This window comes from Stegodyphus dumicola, chromosome 2 (genome assembly GCF_044657685.1).
Source record: "Stegodyphus dumicola isolate Sdum_Otavi_A_Nest chromosome 2, ASM4465768v1".
Taxonomy (NCBI): domain Eukaryota; kingdom Metazoa; phylum Arthropoda; class Arachnida; order Araneae; family Eresidae; genus Stegodyphus; species Stegodyphus dumicola.
The window spans coordinates 199,507,268-199,533,328 of NC_140769.1; the positions used below are offsets into that span (position 1 = coordinate 199,507,268).

At 32.7% G+C, this 26,061-nt stretch overlaps 1 protein-coding gene across 4 annotated transcripts in view; it reads right to left on the reverse strand.

The window, feature by feature from the left end:
• The window catches only part of LOC118181677 (paired box protein Pax-6-like), a 279,053-nt gene that overhangs the window by 88,752 nt on the left and 164,240 nt on the right, over nt 1–26,061 (reverse strand). For all 4 annotated transcript variants that reach the window (XM_035350862.2, XM_035350861.2, XM_035350859.2 and 1 more), the window contains one exon: nt 5,723–5,872. In XM_035350862.2, the coding sequence (XP_035206753.1) occupies nt 5,723–5,872 (150 nt within the window). The remainder of the gene's footprint in view (nt 1–5,722; nt 5,873–26,061) is intronic.

The window sequence follows — 26,061 nt, forward strand, 5'->3', positions numbered from 1 at the left end:
GTACGTCTGACGATGCGGAACAGTAATAAGCTTACCACATTCTGAAGAGATCTGTGGTTTGGGGAAATACTTTAAAGGTTTGCGCAACTTTAAAAGCCTACAAATAAATACTTAAAACAGTTTCTACTTTTCCTCACCTCCTTTTGTAATATATTTTCTGATTTTTTTTACTTTGGACAAATATGATAACTGTATTTTAAAATCTCTTTGAGAGTTTAAATGTTCGTAGTGTGCTAGAAAATCTCTGCTACATAAATCCAATTCTTCAAGTCAAGTTACAGCAGTATTCACTTTTTTTATCCTAAAAGGGTGTTAGCCCAGATGGGCTATTAATCTCGAAACGGCATTTTACGTTGAATCACTATAAACGGCTGCATTACTTTTTAAATTATTGCCATCAAATATTATCGCACTCTGTTATATTTAAAGAAATTAAATACACCATGAATATGTGTATGTTTCTCGCACTTTGAAAAAACTATACCTAGAGCTATCAAATTTTGAATAACGTAGTCCTCTACCCGAATATGGCACCTGGAAACTCGAAACGTGAATTTCTAATCCGTTTTATTAATTCTTTCTTATTTTTTAAACTAACGAATTTTTGATTGACAAACTTAACGCTTTCAAAGTAAACAGTGGCAACAGTACGGAATAAAATATTTTTATCTCAAGCGTGAAAGACTATCTACCAGATATCCTAAAGCTATAATGTTTTTAAATATTTTGAGCCCAAATACTCTTAAAACGTGCATGTATGTGTAAATAACAAAAAAGTCCCTTTGGGCATAATATAAAATCTGAAATATTTTCATCTTTCAGATTTTTATTTTTTCTGTTTTACATGCTTTGCCAATGAGCACTACACAACGCTTAACTTTAGAAAAGAAACAAGCTCGTATCTCAGTTACACGTGGCAGAAACCATAAAAATTCCAGCAGGTTCGCCGCGTTTCAAATCCTAGACCGAAAGACCAGTGTTCAGCGGCTTTTATCGCTCCTCCGCTGGTGGATTACATCAGAATTAGTACTTAAAGACTGATTGCTTATTCGAAACTGGTTGCTTATTGAAATCGGAGCCCCAGTTAAATAAACGAATTATTATTCTTTTGATTCGAAATGAATGCTACAACGATCGATTGCAAAAATCAGAACAAAATTAGCAGGCTATCAGGGAGGTGGCGCAGGTTGAATCTTTGCTTTAAATAGCTTTGCCAATGCGTACTGAATCATCATGTTTTTAAACCATAACGCTCGTTCCAGATTTATGACACAATTGAAAAGGATATTTTATTATACAAAAACTACTCAAACTCTACTTACAAAGTTTTATTTATTTTTACCATACTTTTAGCAGCAGTTTTCAATTTGTCTTATCTTGCCTCGATATTGTCACGGGTTGTATTATTATCTGGGTCGATTTTTATAAGCCTTTAACTACTGATCACACACTAACTTAAACAATTATAACCTTAGAATTCAGGGTTCACATTTTTAATTATTATCATTATTATGGATGCTATAAACTGTTAAATTAGTATAATTTAAATTCATGTTAGTCACAAAAATGATGCATTTAATTCATGTGAAGTTTGTGCTTAGAGTGTTCCACAATATTTGTCTAAAGTTAATTTCATGTGGCTGACACACTGAAATTACTTTCAAAGTGCATCTGCTGTTTTCTGTATTTAGATTTCACCCCTTTTATTGCAGAAATTGCTAATTCGAGCAGAAGCTGGAAGTTTAAAACAAAACAAAACAATTTACTGCTCTATTTGCGATCGTGCTACTTGCAGCTGTGGTCATTAAGTGTAAATTCAAAAGGACAATACTGAAATGTCGAAACATTTTGCTATGGTGGCAGATTCGTCTGATAAATGTAATAAATTTATAAATAATAAAAGCCCTTATACCTACTAAATGATAAAAGAGTGTTACTCTATTCCCATTCTGAGACTCATTGAAAAGAATAAACTAGATACTTTTGTTAGTGTTTATCTTCAACAATGTTGTTGACAATTTGGTACAGTTGGTTTCAAATTAAAATGAATTAAAAGCTTCCTGATAAATATGTAACAATATTTTTTTAAAGCTACTGAATGGTAAAAACTGCATATTTAAATTCTAAAATTTCGCGAAACAGCGGAAATATTGATTTTCTATAAATACGTGCATAGACTTTTAACACTATTCTCTTCAGAAACTTTCCAGAACATGCCACGTACACCTAGGTTTCCTAACAAGTGACACAAGCCCATTTTAAGTCTTATTTTTTCCAAATAATGCATCTTACAGTCCACAAATTAAGTAAGATTCACTGATGGAACTACTTAGCTATTAACTGTAACCGTGATATTTTGATACACGGGCTTCTTAAGATTTCAGAATTACATGAATGGGTCCTACAGATGAAAAGATTGATAAACGATGATTTAAATTGATAATAATTAATTAATTCTTTTGTTTTGATGGAATAAAATAAAAAGTATAACTTTACAAACATTTGTTTTCTATTTGTGCTATAATTTCTTCATGCTATCCATTTCAGCTGTAAAAAAATCGTCTAATAGAATCGGTATTCTCACCAATTGAAGGATTCTTCATGCTATTTTATTTTTTCAAGAAAATTCACCGTAGATACTGCTAATGTGTGAACAATGTTTGTCAGTGTTGTGAGTAGATGATATCAACAGATTTAAGAAAGGCAAGCAGATGTCTGTGAAGTGAAGGTTGGTAAAAAAAATGTCTGTGGCGACTAAGAATTTCCTTCAAGTTATATGACAAGCAACCTCAACGGCCAGGCGGCAAGTTTCTGAAACATAGTCACACAACAGCTGACAGCTCGATGTGACAAATGTTTTGATCGAGTAGACGACGTTGCGAGGAGAAATGACATAAGTATCTAACTTTAGTATTCGTTCAAATATTTTTACTCCCTTCCAATTTTTATATTCGAGCTCCTCAAAGGTTAATCAGAAAATAGTTTTCTTAAAATAAAACATTAGACACTGCTGTAAATATTTAAGTCTACTCTATTCTAATGGAACTCTTACATAATCATTAACTTCGAAATGGATAGCTGGTCGCAGTTACTTTCCAATAAAGCTTTACAACCAAGGCTCATTTGGAAAGCCGATTGTTAATGCGCAGGAATTTCTTCAGAAATAGTAATAAAATTCATTCTGTCTGAAATATCATCATTTTCTGTAATGTGAATTCAGTAGTACTTAATTCGATACAAGACACACCGCAGTAAATAGCGAACAATGTATAGAATAGGATATCTACGTAACCTGTATAAATTCGACGAAGTTCAACTGATAAATGTGGCACATTTAAACAGTATCACTATTAAGAAATAATAAAATATAATGTACCCTATATCGCTTCTTCTACTATATCGTTAATACAATAATGGGAAATTAACGCACCAGAATTTTTACTTTTTCTTTTATTTTCATTATTTTATTTCATTACGTATCACTTCGTGTACATTTTGAAACTTCAATGGACTTTTTTCCTAATTTATCACTTGACGTACATTTTAAAACTTCGGAGGATGTCTTTCCTTATTTATCACTTGGTGTACATTTTGAAACGTCAAAGGACATTTTCCCGTTATTTATCACATGTGGCACGTTTTAAAACATCAAAGGACTTTCCTTATTTATTACTTGGTGTACATTTTAGAACTTCAAAGAACTCTTTTTCCCTCATTTATCATTTGACGTGCATTTTAAAACTTCAGAAAGCTTCTTTCATTATTTATCACTTGACGTACATTTTAAAACTTCAAAAAGCTTCTTTCCTTATTTATCACTTGGCGTACATTTTGGAACTTCAAAGGAATTTTTTCCCTCCGCTGTAAAGGGCGATAATGAACCCGCGGGTAGGGGGTGACAACTATACGATCAAGATCGAGAAGTTTTCGAACATATCTGTTCGGAATAATTTTTACCTTAATTTTTCCTTATCGGCTTTCTTGAAAAATTGGCGCATATGCACATTTTCCAAGACAATACAATATTTAGCAGAGCTTCTTTCAAAATTTGATATCGTAAATATGAAATATTTCCCTTAGATCATTGCTCGTAAATGCTTCCTTTCCTTTAGGCTGATAACTTTGATGTGCTTTAGTTAACACCGGTTCCTATTACATGTAAAAAATAAAAGCCTGAATTAAAGAGTTTTACTTATATGAGAATTCTCCAGCAAACATTTTAATAATGCATAAGACACAAAATTATAATTTTATTAATGAATTATCGCAACTGAAAACAAGTTAAAAATAAAATTTTAAGTCAATTTTTTTTTATGACAAAATTGCAAGAAAACTGTTTTTCTCAATGGCGACGACTTCATTCAAAACTTGCCAAGTATGTCGCCAACTTATCGCCGTGCACGAAAGGATTGAATTTCTTCCGAACTCCTATGTTTGCACCTTTATGGTAATAAGCATCTGTCGAGGATTAAATAAGTCAAAGATCATTTATTGCCAAGTGAGTAATACCAGGAGCCCTGAAAAACAAACAACCCGTTCTTAGAGAAGGGCGGACTCCAATCTGAACTCGCTTTTCGCCCACCCTTTTGTCTCGGATTTATATTCATATTATGCCAGTCCACGGAGCATGGGCGTTGCGCTGGTGGCTTCTGTGTGGTTTGGCGTATATTTAAGATGTGTTTTATGAGAGATGGTTACGAGAAGATAGCTCGTTCATTGCTGGGGAAAGAAAATCGATTATATCTTGTCCCCATGTAGCGATCTGACGATTATAATTGTAAAAGATTTGATTCTTAGAAATACCTATGCTCTATAACTTAAATTTTCTAATTTTTCCATTAAGTTACCATACATTATGTAACATTAATAAGCTAAACGACTTAACAGTCGTATTTTGAGAATTGTCGTTCCCAAAATGCACGATTTTTAACCAACCTTTCAAATTATAACCGTACATTTTGTCCAAATATCATAATAATTCAATATATTTTTCATTTAAAGTTGTTTAAAATAAGAACGCATTTCATCTTTTTATACTTTTACTTTTTTAAATTTCATTATGTGTTTCGCAAACTATAAGGGTTTGGATTATCCGTATTTTGAAGGCTCAACATGAGGTAAAACTGCCGTTTTTGTTCGAGTATACACGCCATAACAATCAACTCCCGCATGCGTGTATATGCGCGTCTTTGAGTGTTATAATTAAGCGCTATTTCGATGACTGCCTTCACTAGCTGCAAAAATGTGTAAAATTTAAGGAAAAAAAGTTCAGTTTTATACACTCCGTTCTACTTGGCCGATTGATGAAATTCAATTCGCATTTTCGAGTCTCAAAAGTGCAGCTTAGGACATTCTCTATATTCGATTTATAATAGTTTTGTTCTAACATATGTGCTTTGATACAAAATCAGATTATTCCTAAATTGATATGCTATACTTTCTTTTTTTTTAATTAATTAATTTATTTTTTTTTTATTCTACGACTCAAATCAAGCCCGAGTACCAAACTTTGAAAAATTTGGTGAGAAATTTCCGGAGCAATTTGAGACCATAAATTTTGAGCAATTTTTATGCTTTGCGCCAAAAATAATTCACTTGGAATGAATGTCTCTAAAAAAATGTCTATTTATCTGAATCAATCTATGTAATGATTTCTTACATTTAAAATAAAATGAAAAATAAGTTTAATAATGAAAACTAAGAGAAAAAAGTTTTCAGTTACCTAATATTTTGTTCACCGCTGTCTGTGACGTCAGGAGCTGTCTTGCGAAGTCGTACGGCCTTAAACCATACGGAGAAAAATCGTGAACTATTCTCGGCTGCGGAAGCGTATCGGTCAACCTCGTATTCAGGTACAAAGGACTCAAATTACCTGCAAGAGCAATATACAGAATAAATTAATATATGGAAACTAAGTATAAATGTAATGCTTGTGTTGGTAAGCAAATTTTGAAAATTTAGTAGAACATGATTAAGAAATAATAATAATTTATATATTATATTAATTTATATTAACAGTTCAATGTTTTTAATAACTTCACATTAATTTATTACTAATATTTCATTCATTCATTTTGTGGTTATTAAAATCGCTAAAATTTGTTCATATTGCCATGTCTTAAAGTTTTCTGGTCCGACACTGATCGTTGCGATAAAACCGCTGAGCACTGGTAGTTCAACCTATGTTCGATTTCTGGCAAACGGACTGGCTGTATAGGCGTATTCGTAGTTTTCCCGTGTGTTTAACGTGAAAAAGAGCCAATTCCCCTAAAATACTCCTCCATGAAGTTATCCCATCATTTAGGTATATAGCTCAAGCGTTTTTTACCATAATCAGATAAACTAATGAAAACTTAAAACTATTTAAGAAATTAATAAATGTGTTAGATGTATGGCATTTGTTTTGCAATATTAAATTTATGAAGTTTTGGAATTTATTATTTGGTGTACTTTAGCAACAATAACTCCTGTTCAATAGATAAATGACGCGGCGTATCTAACAAAGTTCTAAAATCAATCTAAATGGAGCAACTAAATTTCTACATCAGTAGTTCAGCGGTATTTCTATCTAAATCAACATTCACTCTAGTTTAAAAGGTAATTAATTAGAATACCGAATAAATTAATCTAATCTAGAACCTATTTAACATTTCATCAGTAGCATTGGAGCTGCATCAAACAAATCGGAAGCAAGTTTTAAAGTTCCCACTATTTGCCACTTACTGTTCTGTAAATTAACGCATTTCTACTGATTTTTGCGTTGCCACTCAGAGTGAGAAAAATGTCTGTTCAAACCGAAACAGCTCCTAGACTAAATTATGACTCCGTATTAAGTAATTAGAATTCTGCCTTTCATCTGTTGCAAAAAATTTTCAATTCTTTTAGGGTTTATGCAATAAATTATATAAAAATTTGAAAAACGATTCTATTTGTAGTTATAATTTATGCATATTTATTTATTATAGCCCTTCCTCTCATTTTTACACTTCTTTCACAGAAATTTTTACATCTAGAAAAATGAAATTAAAAAAAAAAAAAAAAAAAGCATTTTAAAAACCATTTAGTCCTTTTGCTAAAAGATTTAGGAAGCATTACTTTAGAACAAGAAAGTATCACTGAACCAAACATTTCATTTGCACTCAGAATTATATATTCATTAAGACGTAGGGACAACAAAAACGTGATTAAGCTTTTAGCGACGACATGATGATAAAATGTACATGCCATTTTGGGCGAAAATGGCTACTCGAATTCTTTTGAATTCCAAAGAAAATTTAGAAAACAAGTTGAGCTTCCATTCCAGAAGAAAGCTTAAGAATCTAAAAATTTCCTAAAAGCAATAACTGTAGTGCCAGAGGGGGGGGGGAATATGAAAAATAAAATATTGCACTTCTAATGCTGTTGGAGTAAACACGAATTATCGTATCTTATGTGTCAGAACAAAACCGCTTGTGAAATAAAGAACTCCTTCCAGCGACCTTGAACGGAAAAAATTGCAACAGAAACTAAGAGCCAACCATAAACTTATTAATCAAAATTCTCTAATACTCCAGCAAATCGTACTGCCTGCAAGTCGGGGACATCCAGACATATCTGTCTCTAAAATGGCACCGAAAAAGAAGTGATCGTTATCAGTTCCAAAGCTCCAAAGAAAGCAGCCTCTCACAGCAAAAAGAAAGAAAGGAAGGGGAAAAAAAATCGTCTGCCGTTTCGTGCTAACTGTTGACATTATTAAAAAGGATTATTCGAAACGCGCAAGAGCAGCGAATAGTTCCTTTTTAATTGGTTACCCCCAGGCCACAGAGAGACTACCTTGTCATTAGGCCTGTTTACACTGGCCCTGTCACTGCGACGGCCCGATACACGCGATGTGGCCCAGCTTAATGGCTGCGGAGAGGGCCTTTCCATCACGCTACATCGAATTCCTTGGCCGGGCAAAGGCATTAATTAGAAAGTCCTTTTCGTCCTCCCATCGTTCGCGCAGCGTCTGCCCCCCAATGGAACCGAGAACAGCGTGCTCTGTGTTTAGGTAAGCAAGCAGCTTCCCCTCGCCGCGGTAATTAATGTCCAACGATCATCTTCAGCCTTTGGTAATCGGTCAGAAGACACGACACCCTACTTCTATCCCAAAGAAACTTGAGGAAGTTTTTTTTTTTAACTGTTCCCCCCTTTTTTTTATTAGTGTGCAACGTTTTTGTCGCTTTCTTCTCATGTATTTTGGCAGCAAGAGATAACTTTCGAATACGTACGAATTTTGAAATTCGAAAAGCATCTCCTCGTGTAACAATTAGATCTCTAAAAAATAAAATTACCAAAATCTACACAGACACCCGAGCCAGATGATTTGCATCATTTCGACCGCTTCCCCCATTTAATATGGTGGCTCGAAAGGATGATTTAAAGATGAAGCCGTCTTTTTAAAAAAACATCTAAGTAAATTCAGCTCATGTAGAACACGATTGGAAAAGTCATGTAGGACCCAGAGAAAAATCGCGAACAAGGCATGAGCGCTTGATCGTTATGTCTTTTCCCAGGAAGCTTTATTAAAGTTAAACTATTCTTCTTAGATTGATAGCTTCTTCGAACGTTAATAAGGGCTCATTCACCATTGGTGTAAATGGTTAACACGTCAATCTAGCAACTGAAAGACCAATGGCTAAAATTCCAGCGAAGGTACAATTCCCGTCTTTTAAATAACAATAATAATAATATTGACGTTCAATTTAAAATATGGAAACGATGACTCGTCAACATTTGCGACATTCTGAAACAAATTCATGATTTCTAATCTATGAATCTCTCTACTAATTTATGATGTGAAGTTCAAAGTCTGACGCTGAATCATGCTAGAAAAACTTATCTTCGTTGTCGCGTAATAAGAATTCTCTGCATATGAGGTAGCAACATGAGTCTCACAGAAACTATTTTTACATTTAAAGAGATTTGCAAATACAAATGGAGGAAACAAAAAATATGTGGGAGAAAAACGACAAGAGCGGCAAAGGCTGTAGTATTTTATCTGTCGAAAATATTCTTTGGCTTCAGTGATTAAAGTAATTCAAGAGAAAATAGTGAAGAAGAGAATGCAGCTAAATTAGTAAGGGGGTGCCAGAGTGGGCAAAAAATAGGCACATAATTGCACTACATGTGTACATAAACTGAATTCAAAATTAATGACGTAATAGTTTTCCGTTGTGTTTGTTACTCTGTCTAGCAGAATAGCTCTTAGAAAGAGGGAAGAACTAAGCTCAAAATAAAAATTGTTAGCTCGTAGAGTGATTAGGTTTTCTTGTTACTGGAGAAGAGAAAACTGTGCAGTGCCCTCCCTGGGGCTCAAACCTTGGACCTCTGTAATACGCGCCGAGTATAAAAAATACCTTATACACTCCCCTTTTTAAAGGGTGTCTGGGGACTAGTTGACCCAATCGCCAAATCCTGGTGGTGATGAATTATCATCCACCATCTTTTTGTTCAGGCCCACTGTAGATTAATTAGAATTTTTTGAAACAAGAGGCGTGAAAACTGTGCTGTGCTTTCGCCGGGAGTCGAACTTGGGCCTCTCGAATAAGTGCCAAGTGGGCTTTCAATTACACTACGAAGGCATGCGGAAAGAAGGGAGTAAACAAATTCTTTTTAAAAGGCGCAAATTCTGGTTGGGGCGAATTATTGTCCACCACCTTTTAGTTCGGGGGTCAGTGTAGAAATATTAGGTTAGTTTGAAGCAGGAGAGGTGAAAAATGTGCGGTGGTCACCCTGCACTTCTAGAATACGCGCCGAGCGTGCTACCGTTACACCATGAAGACATCAGAAGACGTAAAATGCCTCATAAGCTTGAGTAAATTTTAAGCATCATTTTAATCAAATATTATTTTAAATAGCATAAAAAATATCATTCATTTAAAATCTCAGAAGATATATTTTGTGGCATCTGGGAATTAATTACAATTTTATGCGATTATTTTCTGATTATTTGTCTTTATCGATTAGCCGTGCATTAATTACCATAGATAATCGGGGAACCAGTGCATAAATCTGCAAGACCGTTAAGTTTATTTCGGAGCAGGAAATATGAAAAATCAATCATGCTGCCTGGATTCGAACCACGGATCTTCCAGTTGGTAACTGGATGTGCTAAATAGTTACATCAAAAGCTCCATCACAAAGGCGGATGTGATAGTTTTTTACTTTCGCTCATCTGCTTAAAAGAGCAATAGGAGGGAAGACGAGACCCAGTTGACCAAATCCAAATGCTGAGGATTTACCGTTCACTTAATTTGAGTTCGGAAGTCACTGTAGAGGTTATTTAGATTTTTCGAAGCCATGGATATCAGGAAGAGGTTGAAGCAAAGCCAGTACCTCGCTAATTGTAAATCAACCTGCCAATTTTTGAGAAACAACACCCCACAGTTCTTCCGCGTAGCTGTTTGAGGATCTCTCACTCCTTTACCCCTACCTCCAACCACTCCAGAGGACTTTTAACTCACCGTGTACTTTCAGTGTCCCCTTGTCGCACAGACGCTATACACATACAAACATTCATACCTTCTCCGGGATTCGAACTTAAGCCATCGGTAAGACGGGAAGCCAATTATCGCTACGTTTGAATTTAACTGCAAAGACTTGGAAAAGTTTAAACGGTATGTTTATTACTTCCTTGTACGAAGTAAAGGAAGTATTGTAAGCACGAAAAATTCCGGGTATCATACTTCAAAGAAAACACCCATTTTGACGACTATTCGAAAGAAATTTAACGATGTTTCTGCGTGACATCTATACATAAGGACAGAATAAAAGACTCTTTTCCTCCAAAAAAATTATAAAATTGCTTTAAAATGAATTCTGAAGAGAATTTTTTGTGGTGTATGTATCTCGCATAACTCAAAAACGATTAGCCTCAGAACGTTGAAATTTTGTATATAGGACTGCTATAACATGTAGATGTGTACCTCGTATTTTGGTTCCAATCAGCCGCACCAAACGTATATAAATATTTTTATATATATATCCACTCTGTTAACCGGCTCAGTGATCTATCTCAGTTTCTTTACTCTTATATGTTTGTAAGTTGTGCATTTTTTGCTTTAAAAATGGTTGAATTATGTTGTTCTTATCTTCCGGTTAAGTTTTCTATGCCTTTAGTTAATCTGCATGCAATAGTTGTAGAATTATCAACAATTTAAAAGTTGTTTAAGCTTAATTTATTTTATCATAGCAGCCATTATTGTTTACATTTGAAACTTAGCAGAATAGTGAATTAAGTCAGTTTCTGCACCTTCGGTGCCTTTTTGCCGAACCAAAAGTAAACTTTCAGTTTTGCGTAGAAGCTCTAATTTTAACTGTAAAAATTATTTTTAAAATTGTTTTAACTGTATTTGTATTTTATATTTTTCCATATCTTTCAATATTTATGAAGCTATTTTGAGGTATTATGTATTTTTACCTTGCCCCGAAGTGAGAACTGAACTAATTGAATGAGAAATCTAGCTCTAATGAAATTCGAAGACATAATTTTAAATGAAATGCAGCAAAAAATGGGTATAATTTAATATTCCATTCAAGGAAGTCATATGGTGTCCGCATCAGATTTTTTTATTTAAGCACACTTTAGAGCATTAACGCACTTTCTTGGGCTAACAAAATGAACCACACCTCCTGGTGATGCAATTAAATTAGCAGTTAATTTAAGTTAAAACGTGAAATAATAGTCAAAGATTATGCAGTTTAAATACACTCCAAAGTCTTAGTCGTTCTAACCGGAGCTTCAAAAACAATTTATCAGCCGAGAATAACACAAAACTGAAAATTACCACAATCAGAGCTGGCAGGAACAAAACGTAACGTGCACGCGCAGGCCAGAAACATGCTCTGCCTTACAAATCGAAAAACCTCAGAATTAGTACTAGGTAACTCATTCTGGCGAAGGAAATAGAAAGAAGAAGTTATAGCAAAGACCGATATTGTAAATAACTGGTTAATGTAAATTATAGCCTTACAAATCTTGCGTATTAATTCATCAACTCTTCTGAATTTCTTCATTCTGCCTAATTGCCCTCAAAAGCCTAAAGCTATGAATCAAACTAGAATGAAAATTCACCCCAAAAGCTAACGTGAAACAATACTTAAACGTTCGTGCTTGCGTAGTTTTTGAGAACTTTGGCGTGATAAGCCGGCAAAAAGCATCTGCATTAATTAGGATTTTCTCTTAATGTTTTCTGTGTGATTTACAATCGCAGACACAATGGACTTAAGTCGGGACTTACTGCTGGAGTTCAGTGAATTTTCCAACCTAAAGCTTAAGTATGTGTAATGATTCATTAACCATATTTAAAGCGTTTTCAATAACAACCACTTTTTTCTTTTTCCTCTCTCTCCCTCTCTTTCTCAGGATCTTTTCACCTAACAACAACAGAATTAAGAAAAGAAAGGATGAGTCGGTATTGTTCCAGTATAAAAGAAGGATATTAAATCTTGTGTTTATTCAGTTCATTGGTTGGCGATTTCGAGGTAAGAGAGCAATAAGTAAAAATTAATTCCTCCGTATTCGGTATTTTATTGTTCTGCTTAATTGTGGGAACCATAAAAATGGCGCTTTGAGTTATCTGCTTTTCGAATAATCAGATATGTAGAGGTGAGATAAGTTCATTTACTCATTTTTCTTCGAATTTGTTATCTGAAAGTCATATCCTGCTCGCTGAGAAATATGCAGTACTCACCGAAATTTGTTGAAAAGTAAACGCATAAATTCCTTTGATAGAGGGAAATAAAAAAGGGAAGTTTAATTTTTTTCAATGCTTAAGTATAGGATATGTAATAAGCGATTGTTTTGAAGTTAAGTATATGACATAAGCGCATTTTTAAGTGGGAAAGCTTTAATACTTATCAAAGGATATACGAAAACATTTTTTGGAGGAATGCCATTTTAATACTGTCGATCTCTGCATTAACGAGCCTGGCTTATAACGAACCTTTCGGTTTCGTCAAGTTTCTTATGAACTTAATGTTATTTATACTGTTCTAACGAACCTTCAAGATACGAAAATCGGATATAACGAGCCTTACGGATATCTTTGATTAAAACTTTTTTTTTTTTTTTTAATTTCCATACTTCTCTCAGAATTTATAAAAGCTTTGTAAGGTATTTCTCCCACCTTCCTAGAGTGCCTTCGCATTGTAGTGGTTTTGCACACTGGGCCGGTATTCCAGAGGTCCGTGGTTCGATTCCCGGAGAAGGCGTTGCTAATTTTTCATCTCTTTTGCTTCAAAAAATTACCTGGTATCTCTGCAGCTTTATCGAAAAAAATTGCTAAACTTTAAAATCATCTACGTTTAAGATGTTAGGATCTACTTTCTACTTCCCATCCGTAAAAGAAAACACTTTTATTGTTATTTTATATTCTCCTAGAACTTTTCTCTGTGTTTTAAGCATAGACTATGCAAGACAGGTGCGACACCCAACTCCAGGAAAACAAAGGTGCAATAAACATATCTTAGGACACCATACGGTGTACGTGACCATTGAAAATATGAATCGAGTCTCTACTTTGACTGGCCCCAGACAGAACTCTGGCAGTGAATCTTGTCAGCTTGCGGTTTCACATCCACAGTTTATTCTTCTTTTTGGAAATGAAAGGTTTTGATCCTAATCAGTATCTTTTTTTGGGGGGAGGGGGAGTACAAATGCCTTGTCTTTTTTAAGTTCTATCCTCCGATTAAGGGTTTTGCGTTCTTCAGGTGTTTCACAAGACATAAGCTATTCTTTACACTTATTGAACTTTTTGTTGTAATCGTACATATCGTGGGATGAACGATTTATTCTCTCTGAACATTGCAGAAGACATGTAGGGGATCACGTAATCGATCTTCCTTTTCGTATTTTCCAGAAGAGCAAATCTCTCAAATATCCTTTGATCAAACTCTCTGCACTCTGTTTCTACTTCAAAATTCTTCCGCTTTTGGAAATTTAAATGTAAAGCTTCTGCATTGAAAATAAGGTGAACATTATTCGAGAAATATAAACCTTACGCAGCCAAATTTATATCTGCCAGACATACAGTTCATCCAGATCTATAGCTGGAAACATACGAAAAAATCGAAACTCTTACCATTTATGCTCATGAGAAAACTTTGGATACGAGGAAAATGTTTGCAAAGTAAAACATATGGATGTTGAAAAAGCATGCCTAAAATGGTTTGCCATTCAAAGGCCGTAATTTGCTCTTTTCTAGACAAATGCCAATGAATTTGCAGACACTTTACCCTTTGCCTACGAATTATAAAAGTTACCCAGTATTCTATCCAAGTGAACAAAATATGTCATAAATAAAGTAAATTTAACATTTGGGATATTTTTTGACAAACGGTTTTCGAGCCAAAGGCCGGGAGACACATGCCCCAGCCGTAGTTAATGGTGGGATACATATGTGCCACACATAGCGATAGATTTACCATAAGCACACCTATTATTCTGTAAATTATTCTGTGAAATAGATCTACATCGTATGGAACAGAATAAAAAGCATTCTTTGCATAACCCTACGTTAGGTATTGGGCAACTCATATTTACTCTTTTCTCTATGTCATTATGTGCAACGAGTATAGCGGCGTCTTGATTTTCCAACTATTTCAAGATGATCCCCAACATTCAGGAAATTCTTAGCAATCTTCGACCCAGCAGTAATTTTTAAACTTTTAGTCGGACATATATGCCCCGTTAGTAATCAAAGGGTTAAGAGATACTGGAAAGAACGAACAACAAATTTAATAACAGCACGTGATAATAATTGCAATTAAGTTTTAATATTTTTTTAATTGAATACATTATTCGCTTCTTTTGCTAAATGTGACAATGTTATTAGTCCAAAGGAACTTTGTCCCTGAAGGACTATTGTTTTCATTTTGCGATTTTGCGTTCAATCACTATAAACGGCGAATCACTTTTCAAACCGTTGCCACTAAATGTTAGAGTCCTGCATTATAGTTGAAGAAATTAAATAATGAAAAATCTGCATAAATGTATGTATATTTCCCGCATTGTGATAAAACAACGGTACATAGAGCCATCGAATTTTGAATGACGTAATTCTCCTACAACTATGGGCATCTGGAAGACCAAATTTGAAATTTGGAATTTGTTTTATTATCGATTTCATATTTTGGAAAACTTTAACCAATTTTTAAGTAACAAACTCAAAGTAACAAACAAACGATTTCATTAATTTTTAAGTAACAAACGATTTCAAAGGGCGCCATGGCAACACGTTACGGGGGGGGAACCGTTTTATCTCTAGCGCGCGGAACTGTGTATCGGAAATTCTAAAGCTAGGCTCATTTGAAAATTATTTTGCGGCATTGCTATTGAAGTGAATTTTATGGTTTAAGTGCAAAGAACATGATATTTAGTAAATAAAGGTAACACACAAAACGTTAAAAAAAAAAACCCTTTTGGACGTAATGTGAAATCTGAAACCTTTCAGATTTTTTTTTTTTCTTTTCTCTGTTTTTTCTTTTTTTTTTTTTCTTTCTTTGTTCATCATTTAATGCCTATACGTTTTTGTTATGCAATCAATTGTTCATATACGGATCGGATATAGCAAATCGAACTTCCAATCCCTTGATGTTCATTATAACAGAACACAAGTGTAATACAAATTCTGTACAAAAAAAACAACTAGTCATGGAGAATGAGTAGATCGTGTTTATTTCTTATTATAACAAGATTATGAAAACTTATTAGCATCATTAATATTAACTGTAATTTTGGGAATCGTGGTGCAATAAAGGAACTTTAAAATTCGGCAAGTATAGAGCTGTAATTATCAACCATACCAGACTGAGAAATATTGTCAGTAATGATAACCATAGCAAGTTGCAATGACTGCGTAAAAGAATACCTTCGGAATATTAAAAGTAAAATGGCAGTAACCTATGATTTGTGTAATAAATTCTTGGAAAATAAGCAATAATATGATGGGCGGCTTAGAAGTAGATGCGGAAAGTTCATATTCTTAGGAATTTTAAACATGGGAAATAATAGTAATGATAATAAAATTCTCCTGAAATTGGCTTCAATCAATAAGAGAGTAAGGACGATGTGATGATAATGATAAAAAAAAGAGAAGGATCTCTTATCAATAAGGGTTTTCTCATGAATCGGAAATAGAAAAGATAACAATGCTTAGTTTCCTCTTCTGAAGAATGAACGAACCTCGTCAAATACTGGAAAAAAAAAAAAAAAAAAAATAGAAGGAAAATCCAACCTTCTTTTGAGTGCTTGATATAAAAAGTAAGCAGGTACAGCAGCCGAAATAATAAATGAAGAAAAGAAATGAAAAAGAAAAAAAAAAGAAGATATTGAAGGAGAAAATTGGAAAGCTTAGATTCAAATTACGACTGTGAAGATGAACTCTGGGCAATCATTCACGTTTTGTGGGGGTGGCTGGTAGGGGCAAAGGAGCTTGAAAATTAACTGGGATGCCATAAGAGATCGTATGTCGATTACTCGAGACGCGCATCACTGATCAGTATCCAAATAACAGAATTTTAAGCATTTTTCTTGCCTTTTGGCGTTGAGTTAAAAAGTGAGAAAAATTTTTAAAAAGGGAAAATCGTATTTTGTTATTAAAAGAGAAGGAAAAATAAGTAAATAAAATGATGCAGTGTTGAGTATTATGCACGGGTAAACATGGGGAATGAAAAATTTTGCTATTATAGGTCTCATGACGGTTATTTCTCGCTGGATTTTATTTTTACTTTTTCTTAATTTTAAACGAAATTTCCGATTCTGTCGCCCAGGAGGCAAAACAGCATTTACAGGCCGTTTTGGCTGCGTAAAAAAAGAAGTTTTCGGTAATTTGGCAAAAGAAAACTACCATGAAATGTGTCATTTTATTCGGCGCCTAAAAAGTGTCGGTAGAGTTCAAAGCGACCGACTAATAGGGCGTGAAATATGTTTTATTGGTGATATATGTTTAAATCCATTACATCCACATTCTGATGAAGAGGGACCTTCATCAGGAGCAAAGAAATTAAATAAAAAACACTGCTTTTTATTTCTCTTCCCCCTCCTCCTTCCTATAAGAAAATAATACACGTTGAGTGAACTTGTACTATATTCTTATTGGCTGTATCGTATCTCAGGAGGACTTTTCGGGAAGATTTATCACCGGTTGTTCAAAATGGAATAATAAAAATATGTGGCTATTACAGTAATAAGATATATTGCTATTACAGTAATAAAATATATTGCTATTACAATTGGTATTACATTTCTTAAGGTTTCCAAAACTTTTGCTTTCTTTTGTTGAAGTGAAATCTAATCATAACAAAAAAAAAAAAAAAAAAAAAATCGGAATTCGATATTTTAATGTATGTGTCATTTTTTATTTTGATTCAAACATTCCTACGGCCATAATAATTTAACATTTAATTTATCTCATGAAATGATCTGAATCCTTTATGGTTCTAATTTATTAAAACCTGAAGGCAGCCCAATCAACTACTTACATAATATATTTTGTAGTCGATCAGCATCCGAGCGGATGAGACCATTGAACATTGGTAGTCTGACCCGTGCTCAAATGCTGGCGAACAGCTGAACTGTATGTGTGTTTTGTAATTTTTCGCATGAGTAAAGTAAATACGAACTTTAGAAAGCACTCTACGAAGGCATCCATCACCATAAATAGACAGTCTTAATGTGCTTTGCCATAATCTAATTAATGCAATTCCGTAATGTTTTGGTTTAAATAAGCATCGATTAATTGCCGTCTTTTTTAAACTGCCAAATATGCAATAATTATTATTTGATTTTCATTTTCGTTTGTATTTTTTCTAGATTAGATGGAATAATTATCGAAATAGATAGAACAAAGATTGGTATTTTCATATTTGCAGGAACTAATTTTCTAAAGTTAATGTAATAAAAAACTGTAAAAACCAATTTGATGTATGTCCATGCTTTAAAAATTAAAAAATGCAAAATATTTTGCGAGAATTTCGGATATAAATTACGTATGAATCAGAAAGCTGATACGAAAACTGCATTGGCTAGGCTATAATAGTGACATAAAATCCAATTGTTAGTTTAGTAAAGTTTATTTATTTAATAGAAAAGTATATTAAATTAAATTACATCCATAAAAATAATTCATTTAGAGAAAAATATCCCTTAAACAAATGGGTTTTGAGCGGAAATTCTATATACAGATTTTTATAATTTAAAATAACTATGATATCTAAACAGAAGAGAAACATGCCAAGTGAAACATAAAGCTAACATAGCAACAAACTTATGTTTGGCACAGATTTAGTCAATCTTGCAGATTTCTTTGCTCCTGATGAAGAGGGACCTTCATCAGGAGCAAAGAAATTACGCATACAAGTTTCTTGCTTTAGATAGCTATGATATCTAATAAGATGGCAACAAATTGCTGAGCAGATTTTAAGGGTGCATGCTTAATTAACACTGCGACAACGTAATGCATTAAAGAAAAATGTGAAAGGTGGGAGGGGAGATTAATTGTCAAAGAATGGGAAGATTATACAAGGGATAGTTTTAATAATTTAATCCATATTAATTATTAGCATTTTATATTAATCTTCTCAGAATTAGAGTTCAAAAGTGATATTTACTGTGAAAAAGTGATATTACTTATGGTTCTAATTTTGCTTAGAATCAATCCTAAACACAAAATTCACAGCTCTACGGATTTGTTTTGAACTGCGCAATCTTCTTTCAATCATATCTTTAATCACTTCTTGAAAGGAAAAAACAAAATCATTCATAACGAAGAATGGAAACAGATTTTTCTTCTTAGACAAAATACTTCATTCAGATCAATGACTTATTGTCAAAAACATTTAAGCGTAGTCTATGAATTCAACGAAATCATTTTGAAAGAGATGTTTTGAACAAAGTACTTCCGGTTCGAAAATAAGCGATTCCCGGAGTATTAAGTGGTCGGAGAGAGCTTAAATATTTACCTGGTAAAAAGAGTAGTTAAGGCAAACGATTTCTGAATATTAAACATATGAATTACCGTTCTCTCTTTCGTGGGCTTAACTTATTCCTTTATTTCTCTTTGTTAATATTTTTTAGCGAATTTTTTATTAAATTTCTTTAAAAAATTCATTTTTTTTTTTAATTTTACGCAAAGCAAGATTTATGTCAACATTGTAACAAAGTGCATGCTAAAAATGCTTTTTGAGCATTTGTCTGTCTTTAAAGGACATTTAAATTTTAAAAACTCTTTCTCAATTTCGTATTTTCTATTATTCTAATTTATTTCAACTCTTATAGCTCGAAAGGTAATTGGCCCAAAACCTCTGTAATGATCTAATTTTAATAGTATTTACTAAAAGCGCTATTTATGGTACGTTTAGCCAATTAATATCTCAGAGGAAAACTCTTCAAGCCGTTTATTAGCCCAAAGAGGCGGCAGCTCAGAAGGGCTATTAGTTTCAAAATGGTATTTTGTGGTGTTTCATTATAAACATCTCTAGCGCGCGAGATTGTGCATTGGAAATAAATTCTAATGATATGCTGTTTTTATGCTTTGTGATATTGCTGTTGAATTGAATTTTATATGGTTTAAGTGAACATGATATTTAATAAATTTTGTCCCGTGTCATTATTCCATATTATGTACATATGTATTTATATTTAATAAAGAATAACGATATGGGACAAAAATATATGTCTGTGTAAATTAGTATAGTCGAAATTTTAGATTAAAGTATGTCAAGCGTATTTTAACTGTAGAGTTTTCATATTACTTTTATACTTCAGTTGTTATAAAATTTATTTATTTTTTAAATTTACAGTTCCATTTTCCATTTGTTTAAAATACTGTTCATATTTAAAGAAATTTCAATATATATTTATGTGTTTATGTGTATGTGTGGTATGTTAATCATATACATTCAAATTTTAAAGCATTTAACATGAAAATGAGAATGATCGTACTTAAATTTCAATTGTACGGACGTAGCAACATTTTTCTTTTTAAAGAAAAAATTTTCATTTGCAATCTGATGTGTTTTCTTGGCTTTTCTTCTTCTTCTTCTTTTTTTTTTTTTTTTGCCTTAATCAAAACAATAACCTAATTAAATTCTACAAAAATTTTTTTCACTGGTATCCATGAGAAACAAAGATTTCTGAGTATGCCAGCACACACATCTCTCCCCCCAAAAAAGATGAGATTTAATTTTCTCCCTCCTTATTCACACTAATTGATTGTTCATCTGGAGATCATTAGTTTGGCAAAACAATTCGAAGGTAATACCTGTTCCTGGAATAGTCTTCTTTACCTACAGCAGGAGTTTTGTCATCATTTTCGCCATCAACAATTTTGCTAGATTTTAGGTCTGAAATACATCTCGCCTTTTGATGAAGTAATTTGCAATTGTTTCTGATTTTAGTTTAACCTAAGCCAGACACAATGCTATCCATAGCCTCAGGTATGTTTAACTTTCGTTAGGTTTGTGTTTGTGAAGGATGGTTTCAATAAATCTGCTCTTGTAGAATATTATATAGTCTTCAAAAATGCAAATTACCAGACGAAATGATGTAATTAGAGCTAGTGGACCACAAAGAACATTGATGGAAACGAATCTTTTTACCAAAAAGAAGAAATTTAAAAAAAATATTTGCTTTTTTTTATTGATCTTTCTTTATTGGGGGCTTCTAGATGGCTGAATTCTTGTATCCGCAATCAGACGGGACGAAATAAACTATAATTTAAAAAAGGTTAACATCTTAAAATAAACTTATTTAATTTTAATTGAATGCCTTGCTATGTAGTCCTAGTACTATACCTTACCTTATTTATTTACGTCTCTTTCTATTTTTCTCAATAGAGGGCGCTTTATCTCCATTGCACTTAAGCAAAAGAACTAAACGCTTGCTTAGGACAATTTTGGAGAAGAAGAAGACAGACTCTTACTAGTTTGTCTCTTGAAATGAATCAACAATTTTTAACTGATGCCAGATATAAATGTCCGACTTTAACCTGCTATTAATACACGATCATATATTCCATAATACATATTATATATCTTATATTCCATAATACATATTATATATCTTATATTCCATAATACATATCATATATCTTATATTCCATAATACATATTATATATCTTATTTAAATTTGGTTATGTAGCTTCTAAGACAACTGTATAATTTATCAAGATAGGTATTGTCGTCAAATCACGTTTTAATCCTGTCCCCCCCCCCAAATCCCAGACAAAAGTAATGAAAGAATAATAAGAAAAAAAGGAATAAACAAGCGAAGAGAATCAAAATCGCATAATCGCATAAAATATGAGCTCAAAAACGCACCGTAAAAAAATTCCTCGGAAAGTCGCCCATATATAAACCAAGGCCAAATCCTTAATGAGAGCTTATCGCGAACGCGAGTTCCATACATATGAGAATTTAATTGATTACAAGGTCAAGAAGATTAGCGATTCTTCACACATCTCTCTTAACTACTCCAAAGTGCTTGTGCTTTCTGGATTTCGAATGTGGTAAGAGCAGAAATGTGTTCGAAAGAACAACGTGAAGTGCACGATTACGTCTGAAAGAAGAGAAGGTCGGACATTCAAATGACTTCTTTTTGCAGAATTAGAAGTCTCGACGTTTGGTGAAGCGAATGGCAAAACATTTCATTTCAAGCAACACGTCCGAGGTTAATGGTAATAACACAATGATAAGCATTCACAAATATGGTTAGGATGTTTGTGTATTGATACAATCTAATGCAATATATTTCTTCCCGACTTTTAAATGTGAGATAATGTTCTCCTAATGGATGGAGTTCCGCTGACTTTGACCTGAATTTTTATCTTATTCACTGTACCCCTTTTTACATATAAGTTTAATCAGATTATATAGAACATACGCATTAAAACTTGTTCAATGTGATTGCGGAAGATAAAGTACAATCATGGTTCGTCATGTTGCAAATTCGGCTCCAGTCTATAGAAATAAAACAAAAATTGCATTAAAATGAATCATGAGAATTGTTTGATTTACATGCGCATATGAAAGTTAATATTATGTTATGCATATTTTATTATAAAATTTTATCTAATGCGATGCCGGAAGTCTCATATTGGCATTAATCGAGGTATTGCAAATTCATCTTCAGACCATAGTATTAAAATGAATATCGGAAAAAATAACATGAACTAGCCCGCCAGATGAACTGGCTGCAGCCAAAGCAAAATTTATAAGTTCTAGGTACCCCTGAAAAGCAAATACATAAAAACATTTCAAAGTGAATGAAATCAGTTCATTCTTTCCATGCAACAAACAATTCGAAAATAATTTCTTTGTTGCGAAACCAGGAAATAAAAGCTTTTGACAATTCAGGTTAATACGTATGATGTCGTGATTTAAATTTTATGTTATATTTTAACATATTATTATGTTATATGTTTAATTTTATGTTATATAACATATATTTTATGTTATATATAAAATATAACATAAACTATATGTTATATATACTTTTAATATAATGTCAGGAAGAACGAAATCAGACTGAAAATTGCATAAAAAGAATTTTCAAACTTTTGGTATTCTATTCTATTAGCTAAGGGCACTTGAGTGTTTATCAAAATATTCTGTCTAATTACAAGAGAAATGTGTTCTTAACGAGAAATGTTCTAATTCAGGAAAAGCCTGCGAACTGTTTTTTAGATATAAAGTTTTGTTAATCAAAATAGGGATACTTTTTTCATTCAATGCAAAACTTCCTGTGAAGAATTACACAATTTCATTTACAGACCGATGATATTAAACATATAACCATATTTATCATTTTTATTTAGAACGATAACATTGAATTCGCATATGTTAAAATTACCAAGCTATTTTCGTTAAAATGTTTTCATAAATTGCATTGTATCTATAACATTGCGATAGACAGTCTTGCGAGCTGGAGATAAAAATGTTTTATTCCCTACTGTGTTGCCATTGCTCGCTTTGAAATCGTTGAATTTTTACTTCCTTCTACGAAGTAAAAAGGAAGTATTGTAAGTAAAGTTTCAGGCATCATATTTCAACGCAAATATCCATTTTCACCGCTATCGAATGCAATTTAATGATGTTTTTGCGTGACATCTGTACGTAAGGACAGGATAAAGGACTCTTTTCCCCCAAAAAATTGTAAAATTAATTTTAAATGAATTCTAAAGAGATTTTTTCGTCGTGTCTGTGCGTACGTACGTGCGTATGTATCTCGCATAACTCAAAAACGAGTAGCCTCAGAACGTTAAAATTTTGTATATAGGACTGCTATAACATGTAGATGTGCACCTCGTATTTTGGTTGCAATCGGCCGCACCAAAAGTTTATAAACATATGTATATGTATATCCACTCTGTTACTCGGCTCAGTGATCTCAGTTTCTTTATTCTTATATGTTTGTAAATTGTGCACTTTTTGCTTTAAAAATGATTGAATTATGTTGTTCTTATCTTCCGGTTAAGGTTTGCATGCCTTTAGTAAATCTGTCTGCAATGTTTTTAGAATTATCAACAATTTAAAAGTTGTTTAAGTGCCGCTAAGCCTAATAATTTTTTCCATGGCGGCCATTGCTTGTTAACATTTGAAAAGCAGAATTGTAGATTTGTTGCCAATCTAGAGAGACTAAAAACATCGCAATAACAAAGATAACGCCTTCTTTTATTATTGCGAATTAAATCATGCTTAATCCATTCTGGAATTAATTCGAGGAAATAAGTGTTTAAGATTTACTTCATAATTTTCAATACAGATATCTTGAGTTTTAATGTATTTTTCCTTTGCCGCGAAGTGAGAACTGAAATAATTAAATGAGAAATACTGAATCGTCTGTGAAAAACTGTTTCTTTTTTGTTGTAGTTGTTGCTGTTCTTTGCATAATTTCTTTTATACGTCGTTTTGGATTTATTATAGTATTCGAACAGAATATGTGGCAACGATTAGATAATTTTTATGATGATATAAATTTTGTACATTCTGAGTTAAAAAATGAACGAAATATAACGCTGTTAAGTGAATATAGTGCCAGAGTGTCGCTATCGTAAACAAATATAGTGAATTTTAAAGAGTGCATTTATTCTATTGGGGTTCATGCGCTATCGACGAAGTAGATTTAATTCAATCCAATACGTTTAAATGAAATGCAAGAAAAAATTGGTATAATTTAATATTTCGTACAAGGAAGTCATGTGGTGCACACATCAGATTTTTTAATCAAAAATTCATTAAAGTTTTACAGCCAATAAAAATAATAAAAACTCCAAATTTGAGCTGCCAGGTGCTCATATTCGGGTAGAGGGCTACGTTATTCAAAATTTGATGACTCGAGGTACCGTTTTTTTTTTCACAAGCGAAAAACATACATACTTTCATGCAGATTCTTTATTACTTAATTTCTTTAAATATAATATAGGGCGGTAATGTTTGGCGGCAAAAATTTTAAAAGTGATTCAGACTTTTATAGTGTTTTATGGCAAAATCCCGTTTTCGAACTAATGACCCTTCTTGGCTAACGCAATTTGGACTAATAAACATATACGGTAGAGATGAAATATTTAATTTCCGTATTAAAAAGATTCCTAAAGTACAGAAAATGAAAGAAATAAAACAATAAAATACATTTAGTAAATATTTTTTAATAATCGACTTCGATTTATTAACAGAAAAATATATTTAAAATAGTAATTTGGAAAAATTAATCACCCCGAATAATTAGTAACTGAAAAAAAAATACTATTCTAAGGTGTTATTTATTTATGTTCTATGGTGTCCCCATTTTTTAACGACATTTTTATGAGGAAAAAATGTGAGTCTTAAAATTGAAGAAATATTTTGATAAAAATTTTTTGTGAAGACTCAAATAATAATAATAGAAATTTATATCTTCACTCTTCGACATTGCTGACAATTTTATTTAGTTCTGCTTCAATGCAGTTATAGAAAAATGTTTAGTATATTGCAAGGTTCCATCATAAAAACAGGAAGCGAGAGAATATGACTCACGGAACCCTCTAATTTTGTAAAATAATGCAATATCTATTAAATAATGCAATAAAATAAAAATAAATATATAAATAAAAATCTGAAAGATTTCAGATTTTAAATTACGTCCAAAGGTGCGTTTTTTTAACGTTTTGTGTGTTACCTTTATTTATTAAATATCAAGTTCTTTGCACTTAAACCATAAATTTCAGTTCAATAGCAATGTCGCAAAATAATTTTAAAATGAGCCTATCTAGAATTTCCGATACACAGTTCCTCGCGCTGGAGATAAAAAGGTTCCCCTCCCCCCGCGTAGATTGTTGCCATTGCTCGCTTTCAAATCATTGAGTTTGTGACTCAAAAATTCGTTTAAGTTTTACAAAATGTGAAATCGATAATAAAACAAATTCCAAATTTCAAATTTGGGCTTCCACATGCCCATATTCGCAGTAGGATTACGTCATTAAAATTCGATGGCTCTATGTACGTTGTATTATCCCAACGGTATTATAAAAATTCTGTTATTGATATTTATATGAATGATACAGAAGGGAAATGAGATCGTCTGTAAAGATATATGAAACTTTGGAACTCAAACTAAAACATTACTGTTACTTCTTAAAAAATCTAATAAAATAGTTATCGAGGGAATATTAGTGTTCTTATTTTAGCATTAGTGATTTTCTACATGCATTAGGATCCGAAAAGGGCAAATATTACCACTCTTTACTATCGAGCCCTTGAGAACGTTTATCGGTTAATGTATTAACTAATTAATTGCTGTTATTATTATATTACAGTTTTATAATTATTGCATATTATAAATTAATATTATATTGATAAAGAGATCTTTTTAAATAAAATTTCTTTCAAATACATTTGTTGTTGTTACTGCGACTTATCTCGCTTTTCTGACATCAGAACAAGACCAGGAAATTCGTCGTAAGAAAGAGTGCAAGATTGCGCCTGTCGTTGGCAAGTGTCTTGAGCACCATACAGGTGACATTATGACTTTTCTCACTTCTGCACCTCAATTTTGATGGAGAGCA